We start from the raw sequence: 23,013 nt of genomic DNA, 5'->3' as shown, positions 1-23,013 counted from the left end.
TTAAGCTGTTGTGACAGTATAAGAGTCATGGAAGCTGGAATTAGTTTTTGAAGGGACAAAAGCACCAGTTCATACCAGCAATGTGCATATAGCTGTATCCAATGGATGAAATGCTCAGAAGGAATTCTTACCCGTCCCTCTGTCCCTCATATTTCCAAAGCAAGAGATCTTGAGCTTGCATTAACCCAGAGAAAAAGTATATCCAAGTGACAGCAAGGTACAGAGTCCTGGATGTGAACAGCAGCATTTTATTGCAGGACAAATAACTCATAACAATGTGTAACTACAAATGAAGGCAGGTCACTTTTGGTGTGGATATGAAAGTCATCCTAACAGCACCACTTCACATTACAACCCATCTTTCATCCTAAATCCCTGTCCTAGCCAGGTCCTCAAATCTCCCAAACAGTGTACACTTGAACATGCCTCCAGGCCACGACATCCCTGGACATTTCACAGGGTGCTAGCCCAATCTGAGTGTTTGTCACACACACTCTTTGTGCTATTGAATGAAATATTACCATTCCAGCAATGGCAGAATTTGAATATCTATGACTATATTGAATAAATGTATTGGAATTAGCACTAACTCATCAGCCTGCTCCCTGAATGACCAGGCTACCATTTTTGGGCATGCTTTAGCTGGCATTTTTGAATTTAGAAGCAATTTATTGTCTTCTCTGAAAATTCAGTTATTCGTAGAAAGTTTTGTTCACTTAGGTTACTTAGTTTGGTTGCCTGTGGCAGAATCTCACCACAACTGGCAGTGTTACCTTTGCTTTTCATCCAGGAACTTGACAAATTGAAGCTCTCAGAGTTTTGAGTGGGAGGCTCAATGAGATCAGTAGTCTCCAAAGTGGAGTGCAGGAATAAAATATTGAATACAATTTTTAAAATTACAAAATAAAATAATAAATAAGCAGGGTTAAGAATAAAACAGAATTTTAAAATATTATAATGTAATGTAAAAAATATACTAGTACAGTGGAACATTGTATATAATTAATAAATTAATAAATATACATGTCTTGGGGTCCGTGCCTAAATATTTAAATGATGGGGTACATGACAAAAAGGGTTGGAGACTACTAAACTAGATTGTCCGAAGGGGGCCCCTTCCACCCAGCATTTCTGCAATACACATTGTATTTTGCTAATACCATAAAACAATGTTTTGTTTGTCCTGTATTTATTTCCCGTACCATATATAATCAACAAGAATGTGTGGTTTTTACATTCTGGTTTCTATCAGACACTTTTTCGACACTAATAATATCTTGCATCAATCAGAAAATCTTCCAAACTGAAGCCAGTTTGCCATAATTTGTTCCTGAGAAGAGCTAGAACTATGTGGCAAACATGTTTGCATCCTTAGCTAAATGTTATGTTAACATAAAATACATGAAACACATCTAGGCCTTAAAATACATGCAAGTAGATAAGATTTACTGATGAAATGAAAGAGTTTATGGAAGCCTTTTTTGTGATTACAAGTCATGTTACACCCCCCCCTTAGACACTTCTAGAGAGATCTATTTGTCAGCCCAGATTTTGTACAGTTGTGTCACAGTAAAGTGATTTTTTGTAATAACAGATATACACAACAGATGAAACTGTAATCAAATGAATAACTCCGTTCCACTGTGTAGCAGAACAGATTACACGTTATAAAAAAGCAGTGAAAAGAAATAAATCTTGTGACACTTCAAGTATTAGTGAACAAGCTTTTAATACAAAGCATTTTAGAGAAGATCTTTAAAGTAGTCTTAATATTTAAGATCCTAACTAGTACAAAACTGTGCTGCTTTTAGTAATTTGAAGTTAAATTCTATATAAACTACTGCTTTCACTCAAGATATTCTTCGAAAGATGCCATAATATCTCTCTGCAGATTCACATCAATTATCCAAGCTGTCTGCAAGAAAGCAAACGAGTGTCTTTTTAGAGCAGTCAGATATTAATGGATACTATGCAGGTCAAATACTTAATGATTTAAGAGAAAACTATAAAGCATCTTCTCAAAAAATATATGTGTTCTCTATTATGACTCTAAGTTTGAGTGTGCATGTTGCTGAAGCCCTCAGAAAAGAGCTGAAGGATGAAAGCTTCAGTTGAACTTACCTGACTCCAGCATGGTCTCACACTGGTACTTACATTCCATTGTACAACACTATGATTTTTTAAAAAATGTTTAATCTAAAAAAGGTAGCAATTCCAGTAAAACCAGTTAGTTTTAAAATGGCTCAGGCCTGGTGTTTCACACCAGAACAGTATGACTAGCACTTTTGTTGACATGGAACACATTAAGAAGGATGGACAGCTTGCAACACTCAAGTTTGAAATTATTTAGAGGGCAGGGACTCCTCTTCAGAATTGAATTTTACCACACAATTATTCTAAGCTTACGGGAGTACTAGGACCAAGCAGATAGCTTTCGTATGATGTCACTTGAAGACATACTTTAAGTTTCCTATTGCATTTTCTGCACTAACTCTTCAGGTAGTATAGTCTGTTGTTTTCAATCATTCAGATCATTTGAAATAAGGACATGAGGTAATATTTGTTTACTCTCTAATAAAGCTGAAAAGAAAAAATATAGCAAGAGTCAGAAACTTACTGCTTCCTTCCTCCTGCGTTCTTGTTCCATTTTTCTAGCCAAGTTACGGTCTTGATCAAGAATACACTGTTGAGCTTCAGGCAGTTTACTCTCATGTATTTCTTTGTCAAGCTCACAGTCTGTCACTGCCATGGCATCCGATCCTGTGCTTTCATGGCCCCTTTAAAGATGGGAGAAGAAATCAGTGTAGGATAAAAGTTGTTTTTTTTTTCCACAACAACCTGATAGAATTCTGCAAATAATTTAAATCAGTGCCCAGCACTTAAAGTGTGGGTCTCTTTCACATTGTTTCATAGTGATTTCCCTTCACAAGAGTTATGTGCGCACAATTGTTGGGCTGTGGTAGGTTCATGTTTCCTGTGTCCCATTTCTAATCTGTATGCATGTGGGATTTGTAGATATACTACACAACATTTACATACACTTGCTTTGAAATTCTTTATTTTCTGTTACTTTCTTGGCCTGTGATTGTTTTTTTCTACCTTCTTCCTCTTCAATTAGTTATTTGAGGTAGATTTCACTACTTTCTGAACCAGGAGTATACTCTTAAGTTTCTCAAATGCTGTGAGTATTAAAATAAAACAATCTAAACAATTGACTTATTCTAATACAACTAGCAATGGGCAAGTGCAGGAGAATTTAGGAACCAGCTCAGATTTATCTTTCACAGGGTGAAACAGACAAGGGGAAAAAATTAGACTACTGGAGAGGGGAATATTACTAACAGTTTCTGAAAGGTGGCAAACAAACTCCAGGATATTATTGCAATGCAGTAATTAGTAGGCAGTCATTTATCCCATTCAGCATGGCCACAGACCTCAAGGCACTGCCTGAAACAGGAGCTGCAACAGCTAGGGAAGCAGGGGCTTATTGAAGGTGCTTTTCTACAGCAAAGCAAAGAATTCTGCTGTATGAAGTGGTATATACACTGGAACCCCTGTATAGCAATGTTAACAATATGCTCTCAAAGACTGGACTATCCTGTATCCCCTTAGCAGAACACTAAGATGAGGACATTCCTGGCTATAGGTATAAACAGGACAAATGTGAACTCTGATCATGAGTGCTCCAGGGGACCAAAACCTGTCACCTTAGTACCCAAAAAAAACCAAACTCCCCTCCATCCAGAAAAAAAAAAATCCAGAAGCAAACTAACAGAACAACAAAGAAAGAAATTCCTGGGAAGTTTCTCAGACTGCTGAAATAATACTGATTTGAAGAGAAAGCTGCTCTGTGCATTTTGAATGTGCAGTGTTGCTTAGCATGGTACGCTCCAGGTTTTCACCTGACACGTGGCAAATAACTAACCAAAAACCCTTATTCCTGAATAACTAAGCCTCCCAGTGTCATACAGGCAAAAACCAGAATAATACTTACACAGAAGTGGTTACAAATCTTTTGTTTTCTTGTGGAAGATTTTGCAGCTCCATCTCAGCTTGCACAAGAGGCCTTTTTGACTCCTGCACTTGCCCGCTCCTCTTTAATACTGCATCCCTGAACTGATTGAAACTCTCAGCAGATGCTTTTATTGGAGCTGGAACCTTCATCGTTTTACACAGGCTTACCCAAGAATCTACAGTCTTCAATGCTGTATCCTGAAGTTATCAGAAAAAGGAAAACACAGAAGAGGGAAAAAAAATACTCTGCAACTACTTTACCTGCTTAGCTCTTACATTAGCACAATGTTGTTTGACTAGGCCTGTTGGAAGTAGCTCCATCTTTGGCAGGATATTAATGCATATACAGCAATCTGAGCAGATTTTAATGTGCTTTCTCATCAATTTTGAGAGTCATCGGCAATATGCCAACAACTGTTAGCATTTGTAGCTATTCTGACTATTTTAGTCTACCATTTCAGAAAACATGAATTCACAAGGCTGAGTTTACACAAGGTCCATTGACAAGGTTTTAATACAGAGAACATCCATCTAATTTCTATACGCAATCCTTACACAACAATAGTTTTATATTAGGCTTGTGAGGGTTTTTTTGTTCCTCTGGGGCTTTTTTTTCATAGCATAAATCAGAATAAAAACAGCATTCTTAAGAAATCCTGCTTCTAGTAGAAGCATGTGCTGATGAAGGAAATACATATTTTTGGAATTGAATTCAACATGTTAGTTAACAGCTTCCTGAAACCTAAGTGCCTAAAGAAAAATCCTAGAAACATTTTAGTTCAACAGATGATATAGAAAACTTTTTATGTCCAGAGGTTCACGTGATAATATTAGTAATTTTGAATTAATGTTTTCAATTAGCTGATTACAAGAGAACAATTTAGTAGATAAGAAAATACCTCTGACCTTCCAATTAAGATGATTTACTGTATGCTAGGAAAGATTTTTCTCAACTGTCATAAATATCTTTAGTCATCACAACTGCTGTGTCTCATTTCAGAACAGGTTTTCCAATAGCACCAAGACTATATTCTACACTACTCTTATTTTTTTACTGAATCAGTAAGGGAAAGCACACTAATAACTTGGATAGCAGAACTAGATCAAGAAACACTAGTTCCTTGTTTAAATATTAAAACTAGATGAAACAAGCCATATTTTAATAAGGCAACATGGGCATATTTAATGTATATTTGTGTGTGTGTGTGTATGTATCTTATATGCCTTACCTTCTGCAATGAAGTGAGTAGTTTGTTTGGTTTTAGCTCTAAAAATGAGATAAATCTGTACAGATTATAACAATGACAGAGGCCTATTGTACACTAAATATTCTAATTGTAAAAGAACAGATTTTTAGAGAAGATCCTAGGTCAGGGAGTTATTCAACCTAGTAAATACATTCAGCCTCTTCTCAAACAGAACTTGAGCATCACTTACCTTTCTTGGAAGAAGTTCAGACATTGGCTCTAGTATGTTTTTATCATTAGAATTATCATTGGGTGTACAATGACCTGATGGAAGAATGAAAAAAGACTTTTTGATCATGTTGATTTTATAGGACTATTCTTTCTCAAATTTAAATGATAAAACTTTCGTATTTCAAGGAATTGACTTAAAAGCTTACAGCGCAGTTTATTATTTGGTTCAGAATGACAGAAATTCTCCCAAACATTTTCTAAGCTTAAGTTGAACTAGACCCTTCTCTACACTTTTGGGCAGGAAACAGCATAGCTAGCTCAACTATAGATGAGAAATTAATTCCTGGTTAATTCTAGGAGAGGTCCCAGCAGAATGCTTTAAAGGGTTGCTCAGGAGGGCTCAACACAGCACTTTGCCACCGTTACTCACTTCCTCCCCTTCCCACCCAGCCCTCTTTCCTTTTGATTCCAGCTTTAGGAGTACCTGATCATGCAAACTCATGTCAACTAAAGCTCTCATCCCTGTTTACTTTTTTTTAAAAAAGCAGATAAGGTCAGCCATCAAGGGCTAGTCCTCCCATTTCCAGTAGCCTACAGATATACAAATACTTCATGCTGTTACTTCTTTATTGAGGGGAAAAAAAATCCCCAAACACTATTTTTAAAGTAGAGATAAACAACACATTTTATCTCATTCAGCAGTAACCCTCTACTGCACTTTGAGATGTTTCATTATTTAAGTAAATGCTTAATAAAAAACTTCAGGTAATATGCTGACACTTTTAAAAAATTACGTAAAATATGAGTTTTTGATTGCCTGAATCCAGAATGCTGGATTCAAAGTATCAAACCCTCAGCCAGTGTGTCATTAAAGGGGTTTTCAGAAAGACCTCACAGCCACAAAACTTTGTAAGCAAAAATCCTTAGCTGAGGCCATGTACCAATTCCAGCTGCTGCAAGTCTAAGCAAAAGGGGGCAGTAGATGTATGGCTTGGTGTGTTGAGACCCTAAAATTAATAGGAATTCATGGAGAATTAAATCTCCATTTTTAGAATTGCTTTAATACACTACAACTAGTTAGCTTTATTCTTTGCCGAAATAAGAATTCATCAGTGAATAGGCCCTGCCTTCTAATTTCATCAAGTTTTCAGAAGCTTCTTCCCTCCCTATAAAGGTGTTCTAGAGGAAAAAGAGTAGAGGAGAAACAAAACAATTGTGTCTGTTAATGCTGGACACAAAAAGCACGGATGTTCAGTCAATTCTTTAGTTTGAAATATGTATGAAGTATAGAATGCAACTTTCAGAGGGTCAGTGCTCTTGTAATAATTGCAAGTTTATTCCATAGCAAAAGTCTCTTTGACATTGATTGGCTGTCAGATCCTTGTCACCAGGAGCCAAAGATAATAACTCAAAATACACACAAAGTGCCCTGGGAAAAGAGGTCCATGAAGCTTCAGCAGAAGACACTTCAAAAGCCAGTGAAGTTCAACAGATTGAAGCATCAGTTCTCACTTCATGGAAGACTGGGTTATGTATCATCCCTAGTACTACATTCTGAAAGCTAAATTCTTAAATCAGAAAGTAATTTTCTTTATATATTTTAACACAGAACAAGAACCAAACATCAGTTTAATTTCACTTTTTTTTTTTTTTTTTTTTTTAAGCAGCAAATAAAAAAGAAAGAGCAAGGGAAAACTGCATATCCAACCATTATCCTGCAAACTTATATTAATATAAAAGGTATTCGGCATGAGATTTCTTTAAACCAGTTTCATGTGCATTTTTAACTTTGCACCCCTGATAATGGCTACAGTTTTTATTATGACATTACATACTTTGTTCTTGACTTATGGATATGAAATCAGCCATTCTCATGCTGGTCTTGTTTTGAAGTTTATTTGATTTGTCTAGATGTCTTGTTTGCTCAGCTTGTTTACTCCAGTCAGCACTGTCAACTTGGAAAATGGTGTTGGACACCTAGAAGAGAAGCTAGACTTCAAAATACTTCTTTATATTATTTGTGTTTAGCATATGAGGATTCTTATTATACAGCATTAGGATTAAAGGTTTAGAAGCTTAGAGCAGTAAATTCTTGCAGCTCTAGCTTCTATAAACACCAAGGAAGAAATAGATTTCATTCATATTATGGTAAACAAAGCAAGTTCATAAATCAAGACTTCAGATTTAGAATATGCACAGCTCAGCAATCCCAAGTGATGGAGTGGGTAAATGCATGAGAAACTGATACAAGATCTTTAACCCTTAACACTGTACAGCAGAATAAAGTTGTCATAAAGGCAGTTGCTGCACTCTTGCTTGTGGAGCAGGGCAAAGGGTGACTGTGCTCTTCAGTGCAGTGGTATTTTTTCTCTGTGCAAGATTACTCTGTGTAGCAATCCCCTGAAGTAAGGACAGTGCTGCACAAACCTGAGTCATAATTTGCATTACCTGCTACCTTGGACAGTGGACACCAATAGGAAAGGGTGAGCTGCTTTTCATTCTTACTTGCAGGACACATTCTTGTGCTCATAGATTCAAGAGGCAGTTTCTATCCATTGCCAAAAATAAAGCTATTACAGCCTGATTAAAGCAACTAAATTTTCAGCCATGTTCAGAAAGATTAATAATCATCACAGGATGGAAGTGATCATGCTGCAGTAACATCAATAACTTCCTTTGCTCCACAGAGGCCCTTCTAACCAGGATACTCTCCAAGAACATATTAAGACAGAACTCAGCAGTCATTAAATATATTACAACCTCATCTAGACCCTGAAAGCCTCAGTTTCCACAGATTTAGGAAAAGGTATGAAAAGCAACACACTTTCCCAGTAGGGAAAGGGCCTTCAGACCCTCAGTATCGCTGAGTTTTTGAAATTGATATTTCTACAAAACCAAAACACATTATAACCTGCCTCTTTTGTAAAGCTTTTGGTTTACAGGGTGGACTTTTAACCTGTAAGTGTGCAAGGGTTACTTAAGTTCAAGCTATAGCCCTGAAAAGAAATAAAATAAGCTTTATAGTACACTATAAACACAATGAGCCAAACTTTCCTTTTGTGTTATGGCCAATAGGCAATGAAGTAATACCCTGCTAAAGGATAAGCGTCACTTTATTATTGGGGTTTTAAAAAACTTTTGTTGTAAACCTTAAATGGCCTTCATCATATCAAATTCAAACATGAAGTATTACATTACATCTTATTTAAAGGGTAAGAACATGCTTTACAGATGCTGTTTCAAATTAATTCATTGGAGAGAAGTACATATTCACCTCTGGAAAAACATTTCTGGTGTGGGTGAGAGAAGACTCATTTGTCTTTGGAGTGCTCTGAGGAGTTTGCTGGTCTGGAGCATCATGCAGAGCAGGTACAGCTGAGATTTTACCTGAGAAAGAAGTAGGGTGTGATTTTCCCCCTATCATGCAAAATGCAGTCCTATATCTCAAAATTAGGTCACTGTTTAGATGTGTGGAGTAACTCAGTATTGAGATATGTATTCTAGCCACGTGATTTAAGAGTTATTTTTAATTAGTTTTTAATTGATTTCTCAGTTATTCAGCAACCAGTTCATGTTGCCTTCTACCAAAATCTCAGAAGTGTCTAACATTATTAAACTTTTTTAAATGAGGGAGGGAAAATAGCTCTTTGGATCAAGTGCCTAAGCAACTTCATGTATTTGATGTGTCTAGACAACAGCGCTCAGTTCAGAGGACCTGTGGCACCAAGCCTTACATTCAGCAAGTACGCATTTCAGACATGAACTTGGGTAGTGGGCATTGGTTTCATCATCTAATCCTGCCTTGAGGTGTTCAACGCTTCCTGTAACTCCTTTAAGGTTCATTAAGGTATCCTTTTCCATCTCACTGGAACAAAGCATGAACACCTCCTGTTTTTAATACTACGTTGCCCCACCACAAGTGTCCCAGTAATCTGAAACCCCCAGCCAATCCTCAGTCCCCCCATGCTTTAATTTACATCATGCTCTTTGGTAATCCATACCCTGAAATAACTTTTTCAGTTGTCCACTTGCTAACCTCCAAAATTCCAAGATAAGCTTGTTTGCCAGTGCAGGCATCCTGTCAACCTTTCTTTTCTCAGAGTGAAATGTAGGCATAAAGGTATTACCTGAGAGAGTCTGAGCATTTTGTTCTGATGGATTAAGTGATCTACACTGAAGCATTTGCAGTACATTGGGAGGTTGCTCCTGCAGTTCAGATGATCCATGATTTTGCAGGCTGCTAGTAAGAGAGGAGGGCTGTGCTTGCAGAACAGCATTGCAGGATGTCCTCTGCAAACAAAATGGTATTCTCTATAAAGAGACTGCAGTAGTTAATACAGCGGAATTTTTTTAATAGCTGTTTGATCCTCTTTTCCCACCACTACCCATTTCCACTGTTTATGAGATTCAGTACCCCTTGTATTGTGATACTGATCCATCATTTTCTAAGCATTTAGATGACAAAAAGCAATGAGGTAAAGTGCACTCACTGCCTTGGTCTGACAGATACAGAAAACCCCTGAGAACAAAATGTAATGTGAGGATTTCAAGTATGATGTTTGTTGCTACTCAGAAGGTCAGTAAGGGGCTGTTACAACTGACCAAGCCGAAGCTCATTTCCTGGATCCTGTTTTTGCAAGTTTATTGCTGTCATTCTGCCACTGCAGAGGCTGAAACTCTTAAGCAAAAAGAGGGTGTTGCATAATTCCTTCCCTGAATCTTTGCTTATGAAGATGCAGAAGGAGCAGCTGAATAATAAATTTGCAGCCTAGTTTTCTGTATTTTAAGGGAAAGTCAGTCTATTGCAGGAAGAATGAAGGTTTGGCTGTGATTTTGCTTTGAAATTCAAGGTCTCTGTCTCTGGTAGCTTCAAGGGAAATTCTTAAAGGCAGCTAACCTTGACAAGAAATAACACCCACTGTGTAATACAGGAATAGAGCAACTCAATCTAAGAGGCATTAAGAATTGTTTCTAGATAAAACTGCTGTTGGTTCTAATAATACCACAACAGTAAGCAACATTAAAGTATCCTGAAAATAAGTGGCACATTGTACAATGTATTTATTTTCAGGCGTAGAAGTGAGGTTATTAATAGATTTTAAAAAATTACACTCTTTGTTAGGTCAATTCTATACTCAGAGATCAATTTGGAGACTATTTGCCCTTTTTGGGGGTGGGTGGGATATGTGGAGCATTCTGCCCTTCTTCATCAAACACAATCACCACAATGATAATAAAAGATAAAAGCCTCCCAATATATCTCTTCCTATACAGATGCATAAAGTATTTTTAAAAACAGCTCATGGGACACTCCATATCAATCAGTCCTACAGAACAAATAGCATTCAAGCCATATTCATTATCTCCTGATGAAGTTGCATCACTTCTATTACCATTGTATGTTAAAAAATAACTTGAACAAAGTTAGTTGTATAATAACTTTGTTATTCCTTAGGGCAAAATTATTACATCAATTCTAGCCAGATTTACCTTAGATTTTTCCATAGAAGCTGGACAGTTCTGCCTGGTTCGAGTCTGTTTTGAACAGGTTTCTGTAACTGTAAATACAGTGAGGTAGGCAGAAAAAGGGGGATGGAAAAAACCCAAATCAGTCATTCACATATGTTTCATTATTCACACATAGAAGGTGTGAGCTGCAGTTGTACCTAGAGTCAACCTCACAGTGAAAGGAACATTCTTATTTTGAATACTTTGACTTGAGGTTGATGCATTTAGAGAACTTCTCCCAGATATAAAAAGAGACCACAGATTTCTGCAGGATCAAAGTCTTCATTGCCATTGATTCACTATGTTTGCTCCCCTCCCACCATTGCAGAGGGTTGAGCATTCATCTCACCTTATACCTCATATGGAGATCTACACTGTAGACCTCCAGGTTGGCAGATATATTCTGTCCTAGAAAACTAAAGAGTTCTGTGTACAGAGAAACATCATTCAGTGTTCTGGTGCTGTAATATCCTTTAAACAAACTTGAAACATTTCAAGCACCAGGGTGGATTTTGCCTCTACAGTTAATGCTGTAGGCACTTTTGTTGCTCAGGTCACCCTTCATGCTGCAGACCAGAAGGTGAAAATAAAGTGAAGCACACTTTCAAAAAGGAATCAAAGCTACAAGAGTAAGTTATAGCCCTATGGTCAAGTGTCCAGGTTAGATACAAAGACCTTTTGCTAGCTTAGTTTGGTCCCTGTAGATTTTCACTGGTAAGTTGAATGGATGATGTGGGGGGTTTGGTTGTTTTGTGTTACCTGGGATCACAGTATTAAGGCATTCATTTCATAGCATTGGAATTGAGCCTTCAAAACGGAGCGAACCAAACCAAAGATAACTGAAATCCTTGGTAAGCATGTGGAACAGTAGATGCTAAGAGAGAAGATATTTTGCCTACACAAACACAAAAATAAGCTTTCTAACCTGATTCAGAGTCACTGCTATCTGAGGAGCTAGAATCACTGCTAGTGCTGCTGCCAGAATCTGAGGAGCTGCTGCTGCTGTCACTCAGTCTACTTGGCCCAGTACTTGACTCAGCATTCTTTTCAACTGCAGGAGAAAAAGAAAGAATTCAGAACAACCTGCAATGGAGCATTCTTCCTATACAAGACTATGATCAACCTAGTTAGGTCTATTCTCCCATGTAAGAGTCCATTTTATTTCACTTCCTTGTCTACTGTCCATTTAGCAGTAGACTTGAAAACAAAAGACCTCCCTCTAGGGAGGAGAGGAGTGGGATTTACCAGCAGCAGGCTATTTGAGTGAATGAAATACCCAAGGAGAAGCTGTAATCACACAATTTAAAATTCTGAAGTAGATTAAAACAGTAGACTTAAGACACAATTCAAGCAATTTTCCCCCATAAGCTTTCCTGTGGTCAAGAGCCAGTTTGTGTGCACGTTGCTGCTGCCAGACTTGCCTGCAGAGTTCTTTATCTACAGCCAGCTCTTCCTTCCCTAGCCATATGCACTCCCAAATTGCCATCTTTTGCCACCTCCCTACCATCTGACTATTTTGCATCTGCAGGGCTGATTTAACTCAGCTTATAATGATTTTGGAGTTAAGCCTTTTTCAAAGTTTTTTCTCTGTGGAAGTTTCAAAAATGAGAAGTTACATGGATACCTGTTTCCCTGGACACAAGTCCGGATTTGGCTCTTGTAAACAAGCCAAATACCAGTTGTAAAGATTTCCTAGTCAGCTTCTTCTCTCTCCTCACAACATATAGTTGATAATTGATTTCAGCTGCTTCTCTAAGATTTTCTTTGTAGGATATTTTCAAGCCATTATGCATACCAGACAGGAAGACTTGACTGAGCTAATGCTGGATACAAATGTTCCTGTGTCTTCCAGAGCTGCTTCTATCATGTCAGCTGATTTTACATAGGAGCTAAATAGATATCCAGTGGAGGGCAATAACAGCACTCACTATTTTAATGAGGAACAGCTTGACTTATAATAGCAGCATCAGCTGCATTGATCCATTCTCAGCCCCTGATGAGAACCACCAGTAAGTGTACAGCTCAAGTATGCACTGAATTTCTGGCTTTGATCTTGAAATGCATTATTGCCTGAAAAACAGAATTCTTCTCCTAGGACACTTTCTTAAGTCTAAGATAATACAGCACACCTGTCACTGCTATACAAGTTTTGTTAGCATAACAGCATTAGTGACACTGCCATGTAACCAGTTAACTGCCATGTAACTGGTTATTCTTGTGTCTCTAAATCAGAGAAAATGAATTGCAAAACAAATAAACTGTGTAACCCTCCACACCCCACCATGTTTTCATATATTGGCATAAGGGAATTGTTCAGTGTCCCTTAATTTCTGAAACTGTTACCATCTTTACCTGTAATAAAGTATTAGGTGCAGGAATAAGGAAGCTGCTTTAGACAGGAGAAGTAACTGACGAAATTTGCTGCTGTGACTCCAGCTCACTCAGCATAGAAAAAATCTTGAGACTAGCAGTAGGAAGCTTAAGACCTCACCTATTGTGAGGAGAAAGTCTCCAGATACCTAACAGGACTAAAGCCCAAGGGAAGAATTCCACTTTAAGCTATTTCCATTGCAAATGAATAAAAGTAACAGCCACATTACTCTTGAAGCTCTCCTCCTTTGGGTTTAGTTGACCATTGACATCCAGTAGTCTCTTCTCTAACTCTTGTTTCCTCTCAAAATTAAGTTCTTCTTTTGACTTTGTTGGGTTTTTAGCTGCATGTGAAACAGAAGTCAACATGAAAGCAAACTAGAAAGCAAATCTAATGGGTTTTTAAAACATCATTTATGCTACATACCATGCTTTGTTTGTTTCTTCCTTAAACAGGTTGCTACGTATCTCTCTAGTTCTCTGAGTGTTGAAGCATTTAAAGTTTCAAAGTCTATTTCTATCTCATCAGGGTTAGAGTTCCTCAGTTCAGGTTCTCTTGACTGTATTATATGGACTACTTTCCCAAGCTTATCTCCAGGGAGTTTATTTATGTCCAAACTCAACTGTCGTTTTTCATCATAATTCATAGGTTTGGCACCACCTTCGTCTTCTGACTTATGTGCCAACAAGACCTGCTGCATGGTTCTCTTTGATTGACTGCAGGAAAAAAGTATACTGCAGTAACAGCAGTTTAAAATAATTTGACACCCACACAAGCTCCCCACACTTACATGTTTAAAGACAGCTTTCTCTTAGATTTCTTCATGTATTTCAGATTTTTCTTCTTTTGAATCAAGCTTTTTATTTCAGCTTTTTCCTTGTTCTTTCTTTTCTCTCTTTTAGCCTTTCCTTTTTTCTTTCCTGGTCTAGATAAGCATGCTTTGGTCAAAACCCACAACTGCTGGTGAAGAGCTGTAAGCTATCAAAACAAAAAAGTAAAAAAAAACCACCACAGAATGTTGATAACCTTGGGCAATGTAGGAGGAACAATAAACTGGTCCTGATCACAGAAAATTAGTGGCAGCTGAATGGATATTAATAGGATGTCTCTTTTCCAAATGAGATTTATTTTCCAAACATTTTACTATATTGTATCTCAGTCACAGATTATGCATCTAGAAGACGTAGGACTGTTTATTTCATGCAGATATTTCTGACAGCATTCTGTCAGGAAAACACAAACACACCTCCCCACCCCCCCAAAAAAAGAAAAAAAATACTGTAGTGGTTTCCAACAACCTCTCTAATTTCAGGAATTTGGGATGCACATAAATACCTTATTAGGTTATATTTCTACAACATTGCTAAATTAGGCAAGTGGGACTGGGTTCATGCATCTTATTTTGCAATATAAAGCGGCTAGTTGAGACATACTGAGAGTTTCAGAGAGGAGCTTAACACAGCTTTGTTAAAGCCTCAGGAATTAGAAGATGGTCAGAGGATGAGATTAGAAATCACAAATATCTCACTACTGTAAAGGCTGGCTTGTACACTTGTATTCATCCTTCTGCCTATATTAATAAATTGATGATGCTAATCTGACAAGGACTGAAAACTGTCCCTCATTTCACTAACAGAAGAAATGTTAATTTTCCCCAGAGTTTATAGATACAGCAGCAACAGGTTAAAAAGTTATGTTCAAGCAGAAGCAACAGCCATCCCACTCCTAATATGAAGCATGGCTTTGCTTCACTAGTTACCATGAGATACCTTCTTTTCTCTCTCATACTAAGCTTTCTGAAGAAGAAATTAATGACTTGCTTTTGTATGGCTCAAAAGAGACAGAGTAAGAACAATGCTTTTTGACCACATGAAAGAAATGGCCCTGTTGGAAGAACATGCAACTAAGCTGCATGTGGAGTGCCTGGAGGCTCTTGTGCCACAGGAACATGGTTTTATTTTTTAAGAAGTTTGAGATTCCTCTGAAGAAGTGGTAGGCAAGAGTAGGACTACTGCTCACTTTGTATTTGTTGAGACACTATTCACTTAACATTTGGCAGCACTTCCAAAATAAAGTTCTATATTAAAATACAAGTTAATAGAATCTTTTAAAAACTGATTTTGTTACTAAGCCTTGGAATAGACCATTGGAAGTGGCATTACCAGAGAGATGTTAAGTCACACACATCAAGCACTAATGCTTACTTGCTCCTGAAGCTTTTTGAGGTTCACTTTTCTCTCCTCTTCAGAGTCTTCAGATGATTTTTCTTCTGAAGAGTTATTACTGCTTTCACTGGAATACACTTCTGTCATTTCTCTCACAGGCTGTGGCAGATGATCACTCACAACAGGTTCATCAGGAATTTTAGCAAAGTGCATTTCAAAAACATCCTGAAGAGTTAGGTTTGGGAACAACATATTTTTCAGATTTCTGAAAGCATTATGCAGCTACTATTGCAGAACTACACAGCAACAGAGTAGTTCAGTAATATTAGTAGATTCTACATCAGGGCATGAGATGAACTATTCTTTTTCAAGTCTGACTTAAAAGATAACTCACCTGAAGTTTTCTTGCCATAGCAACTATTTCATGGTCTGAAGAATTATGTTTGTAGCAGTTCACAAACATTAATCTAACATCTGTAGCAAATTCTTGTATATCATTATATTCAAAGTTATCCATTTTCTTCTAGAGGAAAAGAAAATTGAAGGCACACTTAGTAGACAGTATCACCATGAAGTAGCAGAAAGAAAGGAGGAACAAGAATTTTTAACATATATATTCAGGTTTAGTCTATATCAAGACAGTAAATATTATAAAAACATTATGGAAATACCTGTGTCTCATTTCAACATTGTCTCTTTAACAAAGTCAGAGATTTTTTTTTTCCTCTTTTAAACAGATTTAATTGTAATTGCTGAAAGGACTTCGTAGTACTAGTTTCAGCACTTGGTCAAGGCAACAATTTTTGGGTGGTTTTATTTGGTTCTGAACTCAGCATCTATTTTTGATTCTATGCATGGTATTTACACAAAGCTTATTCCATAATAGCTGGAGTCAAAGTAATGGACTAGAAACCAGGAAATAACCTTTGCATTGTGCAAGTCAGCTTTCAAGATAATTCAGTAAGCTATCATTCCCCAAAAAAGTGGAGCTTAACTGGACTAAATACTTTACCCCATACAAATACACTCAGCATCCACAGAGAGCTGTCCACATATCTCCATCTAGAATAGTTGCTTTCCACTAAAAATATGAAATGTGTCATGTAAACATCCAGTGTAGAAGTTCTAGGGCACTTCACCAAGAACATTGAAATTGAGGGAAAAGGAGCAGTTGACAGAATTTCATTTTGTTTTATAGGGTATTAACAACAGCACTGTGTGTCCAGACAGATATTTAACATGTGGCATGCTTGGAAGGGCTTCATGGAGATCATAATTCCCTCACTACTTATATTTGCTTTTTCAGCAGTTAGGTAGATTAGCCACTATGTGCCACAACAAGACTCAAAATACTTTCTTCAGTGACTTTGGCTAAGTTTGAGAAACAGAAATGTATCTGGCTCCTAGGCCTCACAGGAGAAGGAACTTTCATGACACACATTTAAAACCTTTTAATTACACGAATAGCCTAATTTCCCCAGAAACATACTTACTTTAATGGTTGCTAGGTCTGTAGGACATTTGGCAACGGCTTGGTTCCCACCAGTGGAGAAAGATGCTGTATCTCCAGGTTTTATGAAAGGCCACGCATACGCTGCATGTTTCTTTGAAAACATTTCTTTAAGTATGGCATTACAATGTTTTAGTTGTCCTGACAACTGAATCTTTTTAATAATTCCAGGTGGCTGTTGAGAATCTGAAGAGGATCTCTTTGGAAGCTTATTTGTTACCATACATTCGCTTTCACCTCTAAATGCTTTAACAGCTTTTCTTTCATTGAACACTGCAGAAGATTCACCACTTGCTGTGACTATTGAAGTAGTAGGAGTTGTAGTGTCAGCCTTCCTTTTTACACCTTTTTTTGCCTAAGAAAAGAAAAAAGAAAATATACAAGTGTCCAGAACAGTAAGAGAATGGTCAGTTTTAGATTATTCTTTTGTGTGTGTGTGTAGCTCAAAAAAAGCGTCAGAACTTTTACAGCTATTGAAGTCAGAGCAGAATGCAGCAATTCCACAAGCTTAGACTAAAAACCTACAAGGTATTACAAGACTAGCATACCAAGCTTCATCTTAGATGTAAAGGAAGGAAGTAGATATACTGCAGGCCAGGCTGTGGTCAGATTTTAGCCATTTGTGAAGATTCCAGGAAGCTGGCAGGTTATGAAATTACCTGCAAGTTGACAGCCACAGCAAGGGGGAAAACTACTGCAATTCATTTTAGGCCTGGTTGAGGGCCTTATATACATGGTTTATCTCTGTTTTTCTATAACTTGTGTAGTATTTGGTTTGGAAGCCATACAATGCATGCTTTGTCAACAGTGTTCAGACTTCATATGAGTGAAGTGTAAACATACACTCTAGAAGAGATTGGCAAAAGTGTCTATTCCTCATTGGAAGAGCAAAACCAAAACTAAGTCAATACAGGAGTTTTTCAGATGTTCACATACAACTCAGATTGAAGTAACAAGAATTTGCTTTGTGAGCTACAAACACCTCCCAGGCTGGTTACACAGTGTTTAAGCAAACATGCTAATTTTGAAGAAACAAGTATTTGATTTACATAAAAAATCGTGAGAAATTATTAAATAGAACTTAGAGCTTTATTTTAGTAGTTTGAAAACAATTATCCTGAAGGTGAAGCCTGCAGAAGTATATATAGTAATACACTTCAAGAATGATCATCTTCAACTTAATTTTTTTTTTCTTTGGGAGCAACATTTTAAAACCACATTTATAAGAAAAAGATGTGCCAAGCAATCATCCCAGTTTCTGTTTAGCTTCTAGAATTAGTACTGGCCCAGGTATTTAGCAAAGACATAGAAGATTTAATAGAGCTCTCTTATGATCTTCTATTATAACAAAAGTTTCAAAAACATACAGCAATAAGCACGGCTCCTACGCTTTTGACATAAGTGCCTGAAGGAGAAATTTCAATATATTTCTTTCTGAAAGTTATTTGAGGAAACTTACTTTTGTTATAGAGACTGCAGCTGGCATTAAAGCAGTGAGCTGAGCTGCAGACAAAGGAGCCAGTGTAACCTGCTGTCGCCCTTGAGTCATCACTGGAGGCTGCTCACTGCTTTCAGCTTGCTTCTCATTTGTGCTTTGTTCATTTGAAATCCCAGGGTTGGGCTGCCATGTTTCTGGTTATTTTAATACAGGAAATTTTAGAAGTTAAGTCCTAATGTTGCAGTTAATTTCTTTCATCATCAAATTGACCAGCTGTCAACACAACCACTCGTCTATACGGGAATGCCACAAATAAATGCAAACCAGAGCATTTGTTACTCACAGCAACATTGGTATCCTCCTCTACTCGCACCATTAGTGCTTCAGCTAGAATATCATGCCAAGTTACACCTTACTTGGCTTCAAGGAAGCGTGGGTTAACTTCAGACCAAAGATTAAAGAGGCATCATACTGTACTCTGTATATTGTAAAAATGTTCTTGCCAGGCAAAGTATCAAGTTGTTTTCTACAAAAACAAAGACCAAGCAGCAAAAAGTGCAGACTGCATCATGTAGATTCATGTTTCCTAAGCATAGTTAATACCTGCATATATTGCTTAGCAGTATTACAGATTTCCACTACCAAGATCTGAGAACAGTTTAGACCAATGTTTTTCAGTGTTTGGTTTGGCTGATTAGATTATTCATGTCTTTTTCAGCTGTTACTCTGTTTACTTCCCACAGATGTTCACACCTATTAGTTTATATAACACAATGTTGAGCAGCATGACAGTGTCTGAATTGGAATTCAGTTCCTTTTCTAAAAAAAGGAACATTTTTAATTAAAAAAAAAAAGTTCAAAAGCCTTATAGCATTATTGTTATTTGTCTGATTGTTCTGGAAAGAGTAGAGAACATCCAAACTGTTCCTGGGTTGAATTGTGACAAATAAGATTTCCTGTTTTCAGTTCTGCTTGTTTAATATATTATAAAATCAGCATATAATACCGGCCTTACCTTCTGTCTTCTTTCCTTTTCTCTTTCCTTTATTGAGACTCACTGGTTTTTCTTCTGGTGGCATATGGGCTATTTTCTGCATAAACACTTTTTCTAGTTCTTCGGCCATGAACACAATGTCATCCCCTGGCTGCAAAATGTGGTCAATACCATTCAGTAAAGGAGAGGCTGCAGTAATGGGAGCTAGCTCATAAAACAACCAGGCTAGAGGCCTGCCCCGAGAGATTAATAAAAGCCACCACTACCAGAGGTCTAGAAATCATTGCCATCCCTTCCCCTGCAACTCACTTCAAAGCAAATTATGTCACCATTGAAATACTCTCTTACTGTCCCATGGAAAAATTCTCCTTTATCTCTGCATGCTTCTACAGCAAAAACTAAAGGGGCAGATCTGCAACTCCCTTATTACCCCTGTATTCTGAAGAAGCTGTTGAAGCTCAGAGATAGGCAAGACACAGCCAACAAATACCCAAGCACAGGGAGATGCTCATACTTCTTTAGGTTGGACTTGCTGAAGGAACAGAGCATGGCTCAGGGTTGCTAGCCTTGGACTTGTACAGTGACATAGTGCTTGCTGTTCATGAGCTCTGCAGCTAAACCCCAGAGATTTCGGATGTGGAGTCCTTGTGCAGAAAAAGCTATGCACTCAGTTGTTGGAACAGTAAGCAAGACTTCACTTATATGTCCTCAGTCAATCCTAGATAAAAAACCTCCCCAACACTTCAGAGAAAATAGTTTCAAAAAAACCATGGAAATGTCAACCAACTTACTGGGTGTTCTAATAACCATGTGCTTGTTTTATACTTGTTTGTATCATTCAGTAGAACCAGTTACTGCTAAGAGTTGGTGTTCCACATACCTTGTTGTACATGTAGCAGTTCCAGAACATAGTTTTAAAGTCCTCAATACATTCTGCAGCTTTTGTGTAGTAATTGTGTTCCAGTCGCTTTTTTATGGTGCCTAAGTCCATCGGTTTTTTTATGATAGTGTAATAATCCTGTGGTATTGAAAGACTAAGTCACACATATTAGGACATGAAGATTTTTATACATTTTACACATTTAGTTATGAAAGCTAAATTGCAAGAGAGAATTGCATTATATTAGAAGCAGTATTTTACTTAAAGGAAAAGCTTCCCCTATAGTCATAGGTACCAAAAATGTAGGCATTCAGGAAATCTTCACCTTATATTTTGTCCTTGTTCTTTCATGTAACATATACCATTCAAAGCCCCAATGAGTATTTATTTCAACAGGTTCCAGAGCTCTACTGGTAGTAGTACTTATTAAAAGTATATGCACTTCTCATTTGCTGTCTCAAAGCCATTTACACAAAGCAGCACTCGAGTTTACAGAACAGAGGAAAAAGAAGCCAAACTTCAACAAAGTCTCAATCACTAACAAAAAGAAGCTGCCAAGTTTTCACAATTGCTGTTGAAATACTTTATCCCTGGCTATATTGGCTCTCCTCTTGGGGTTGGCCTAGTGAAGAAGTGGCAATATGACTGAAAGGCAGCTGGAATGGGAACTGTCATTATTATTTTAGTAGCAGACCTAAAACCTTGCAAGTAAGACCATGAGGTGGTTTCCCTGACGATGCATTTAAGAAATTGGAATGGAAATATCCCCACTAATTTCACATATACATTGTAACATATACATGGTAATTGTACAAAGTAACTACTACTTCTGGAGTGTTCTAAAGCTATCCCAACAGCATTTTTGTGAAATACAAGAGCTACATACATCAGAGTGCAGGCTATTTTAATTTATCAAAACAAAAATGCAACTAATAATTAAATATTGTCCATTCTGTATCTTCTAACATTTGGAGGAGAAATGCAAAGGGGGCAAATACTTTTATTGTCTTTGCCATGGAGCCAGACGTTTGCTTGTTACTGTGCAATGGTTGAACTAACACATGCTCTGAGAAGTCAAGAGGCTGCCTTAGAAATCCAGAGAGGCAGAACTGGCCTGAAGCCAGCTGCAAATGTTGCCACAACTCTGATGGAATGCCCCTTAACCTTAACTGACAGCTCTTCCCAAGAAGGAAAAAGGGTAAGAAAAGGCACAGAGAGATAGTACTTTGACTGTGCTTTGGTACAAACTGGCCAAATAAGTTTATCACAAGAAACAGCCACACATAAATGCTTTTGTCTACTCTAAACAGAACAAGTGAGTTAGTAGAATTAGTTTTGCAAATTTGTGAGAAATAAATATTGATGCTTAAGCTGTTGGAGGTGGAAAAAATAATCCAAGGAATGGTTTTATTTAACACCTTTCTACTTATCTACCAAGAGCAGTATCTTACAGGTAATCTGAAGTACCATTGTGCCAATCACTTATGTTTTCATTTGGCTGAAAAACATCCAAAACTAGAGTCTAAAAATATCTGGATAAAAACTATGTTTCACAAGACATTATAGTCATCTATTTTGTTGCAGTTAAGTTGTTGCTTAAATAACATGCACACAGCAGAACAGAAAACTAATTTAAGCATTATATCTTCTATTTCATAGAAAGATGTTCTTCCACTATGGTATGATGAGAACCATAGCTTTTTTATTTCACTATTTCTGCAGGGATATGTATTTCCTCTAGAAACTTCAGAACAAAATGATTTGAAATTGACAAATATTATAGTTGTAATAACTTCTCTGCAACAAAATGGTTCCAGATTTGCCTGTTTACTTCAGAGTCAGTCAGATCTGATTTTCCATCATAAAGTATTTGACATTAAGGCTGCCTAATATTTTAAAAAAATACTCAAAGGCAAAAAAAAAAAATACTTATCATATGCAGTGTTAATAAATATGTCTAAACCAGAAGACAAGTCTGAACACCAATGTACAGAAACTTTAAGAGGCCTGTTAAAGCATTATTATTATCCCTTAGAAACACTGATTTACTAGTTTCAGATCAGAAAAATGAGCAAAAATGCAACATTTCTCTAGAAAGAAAACACTTTTCTTGTAGACTTGGATTAATGACAGCAGTTCAATAGCAAATAGTCTTCCATAATCTGTTTCATTAGAAAAAAAACCTTTTTAACATTAATTGACATAATTTACATATTAATACTCCAGCTCCAAAATGGTTCTTACAGGCAGATTCAGTGCTGCTGCATCTACAGGTTGGTGAAATGGCCAGGAAAAGTTGTGTCTCCACATGGCTCTCATGACCACCCTCTGTAAGTACTGAAGTTGGTTTGTTTGACATCCACTACTTTTGTTATTTATGTACTCTGGTGGAGGAGGGTTCATAATAATGGCACAGTGCTGGCTTTGAGCAGACATCTTGAGCGAGTTTGTATATCCACTTGTTCAAAGATCATTACACATTTAACCTGAAGGGAACAAAACAGAAGCTTTCAGTGAAGATACCTATATTTAATGCTGCTTACCTGTTCACTTCTGTTTGTAGAACATCCATACTGTAATGACAGGCATAGCTCTGTGTTCTAACAAAGACATTGGTTTTAAAGTGCATATTTGGACATACCTAGAGTCCAGGGATGCATGCTAGCTTTCTCCTAAAAAAATCTGATAGCCTGCTTTTCCTAACAGAAGGAAGTA

The 23,013-nt window shown here is 37.2% G+C and overlaps 1 protein-coding gene across 1 annotated transcript; it reads right to left on the bottom strand.

The window, feature by feature from the left end:
• Nucleotides 1-1,846: 1,846 nt before the first annotated feature.
• BRDT (bromodomain testis associated) lies at nucleotides 1,847-22,734 on the bottom strand. The gene is made up of 19 exons (XM_041421615.1): nucleotides 22,543-22,734; nucleotides 20,299-20,436; nucleotides 19,440-19,569; nucleotides 18,446-18,618; nucleotides 16,970-17,341; nucleotides 15,871-15,999; nucleotides 15,516-15,701; nucleotides 14,102-14,289; nucleotides 13,738-14,027; nucleotides 13,541-13,654; nucleotides 11,866-11,991; nucleotides 10,923-10,990; nucleotides 9,560-9,722; nucleotides 8,707-8,819; nucleotides 7,268-7,409; nucleotides 5,452-5,525; nucleotides 3,995-4,212; nucleotides 2,618-2,777; nucleotides 1,847-1,915 (listed from the first exon to the last, which is right to left on the bottom strand). Exons 1-19 carry the CDS (start codon nucleotides 22,732-22,734, stop codon nucleotides 1,847-1,849), a joined length of 3,045 nt encoding a protein of 1,014 aa, XP_041277549.1.
• Between the last annotated feature and the right edge of the window lie 279 nt (nucleotides 22,735-23,013).

Source organism: Onychostruthus taczanowskii, unplaced genomic scaffold, assembly GCF_017590055.1.
Source record: "Onychostruthus taczanowskii isolate IOZ18803 unplaced genomic scaffold, ASM1759005v1 scaffold7, whole genome shotgun sequence".
NCBI lineage: Eukaryota > Metazoa > Chordata > Aves > Passeriformes > Passeridae > Onychostruthus > Onychostruthus taczanowskii.
This window is presented reverse-complemented; position numbering and strand designations above follow the sequence as displayed.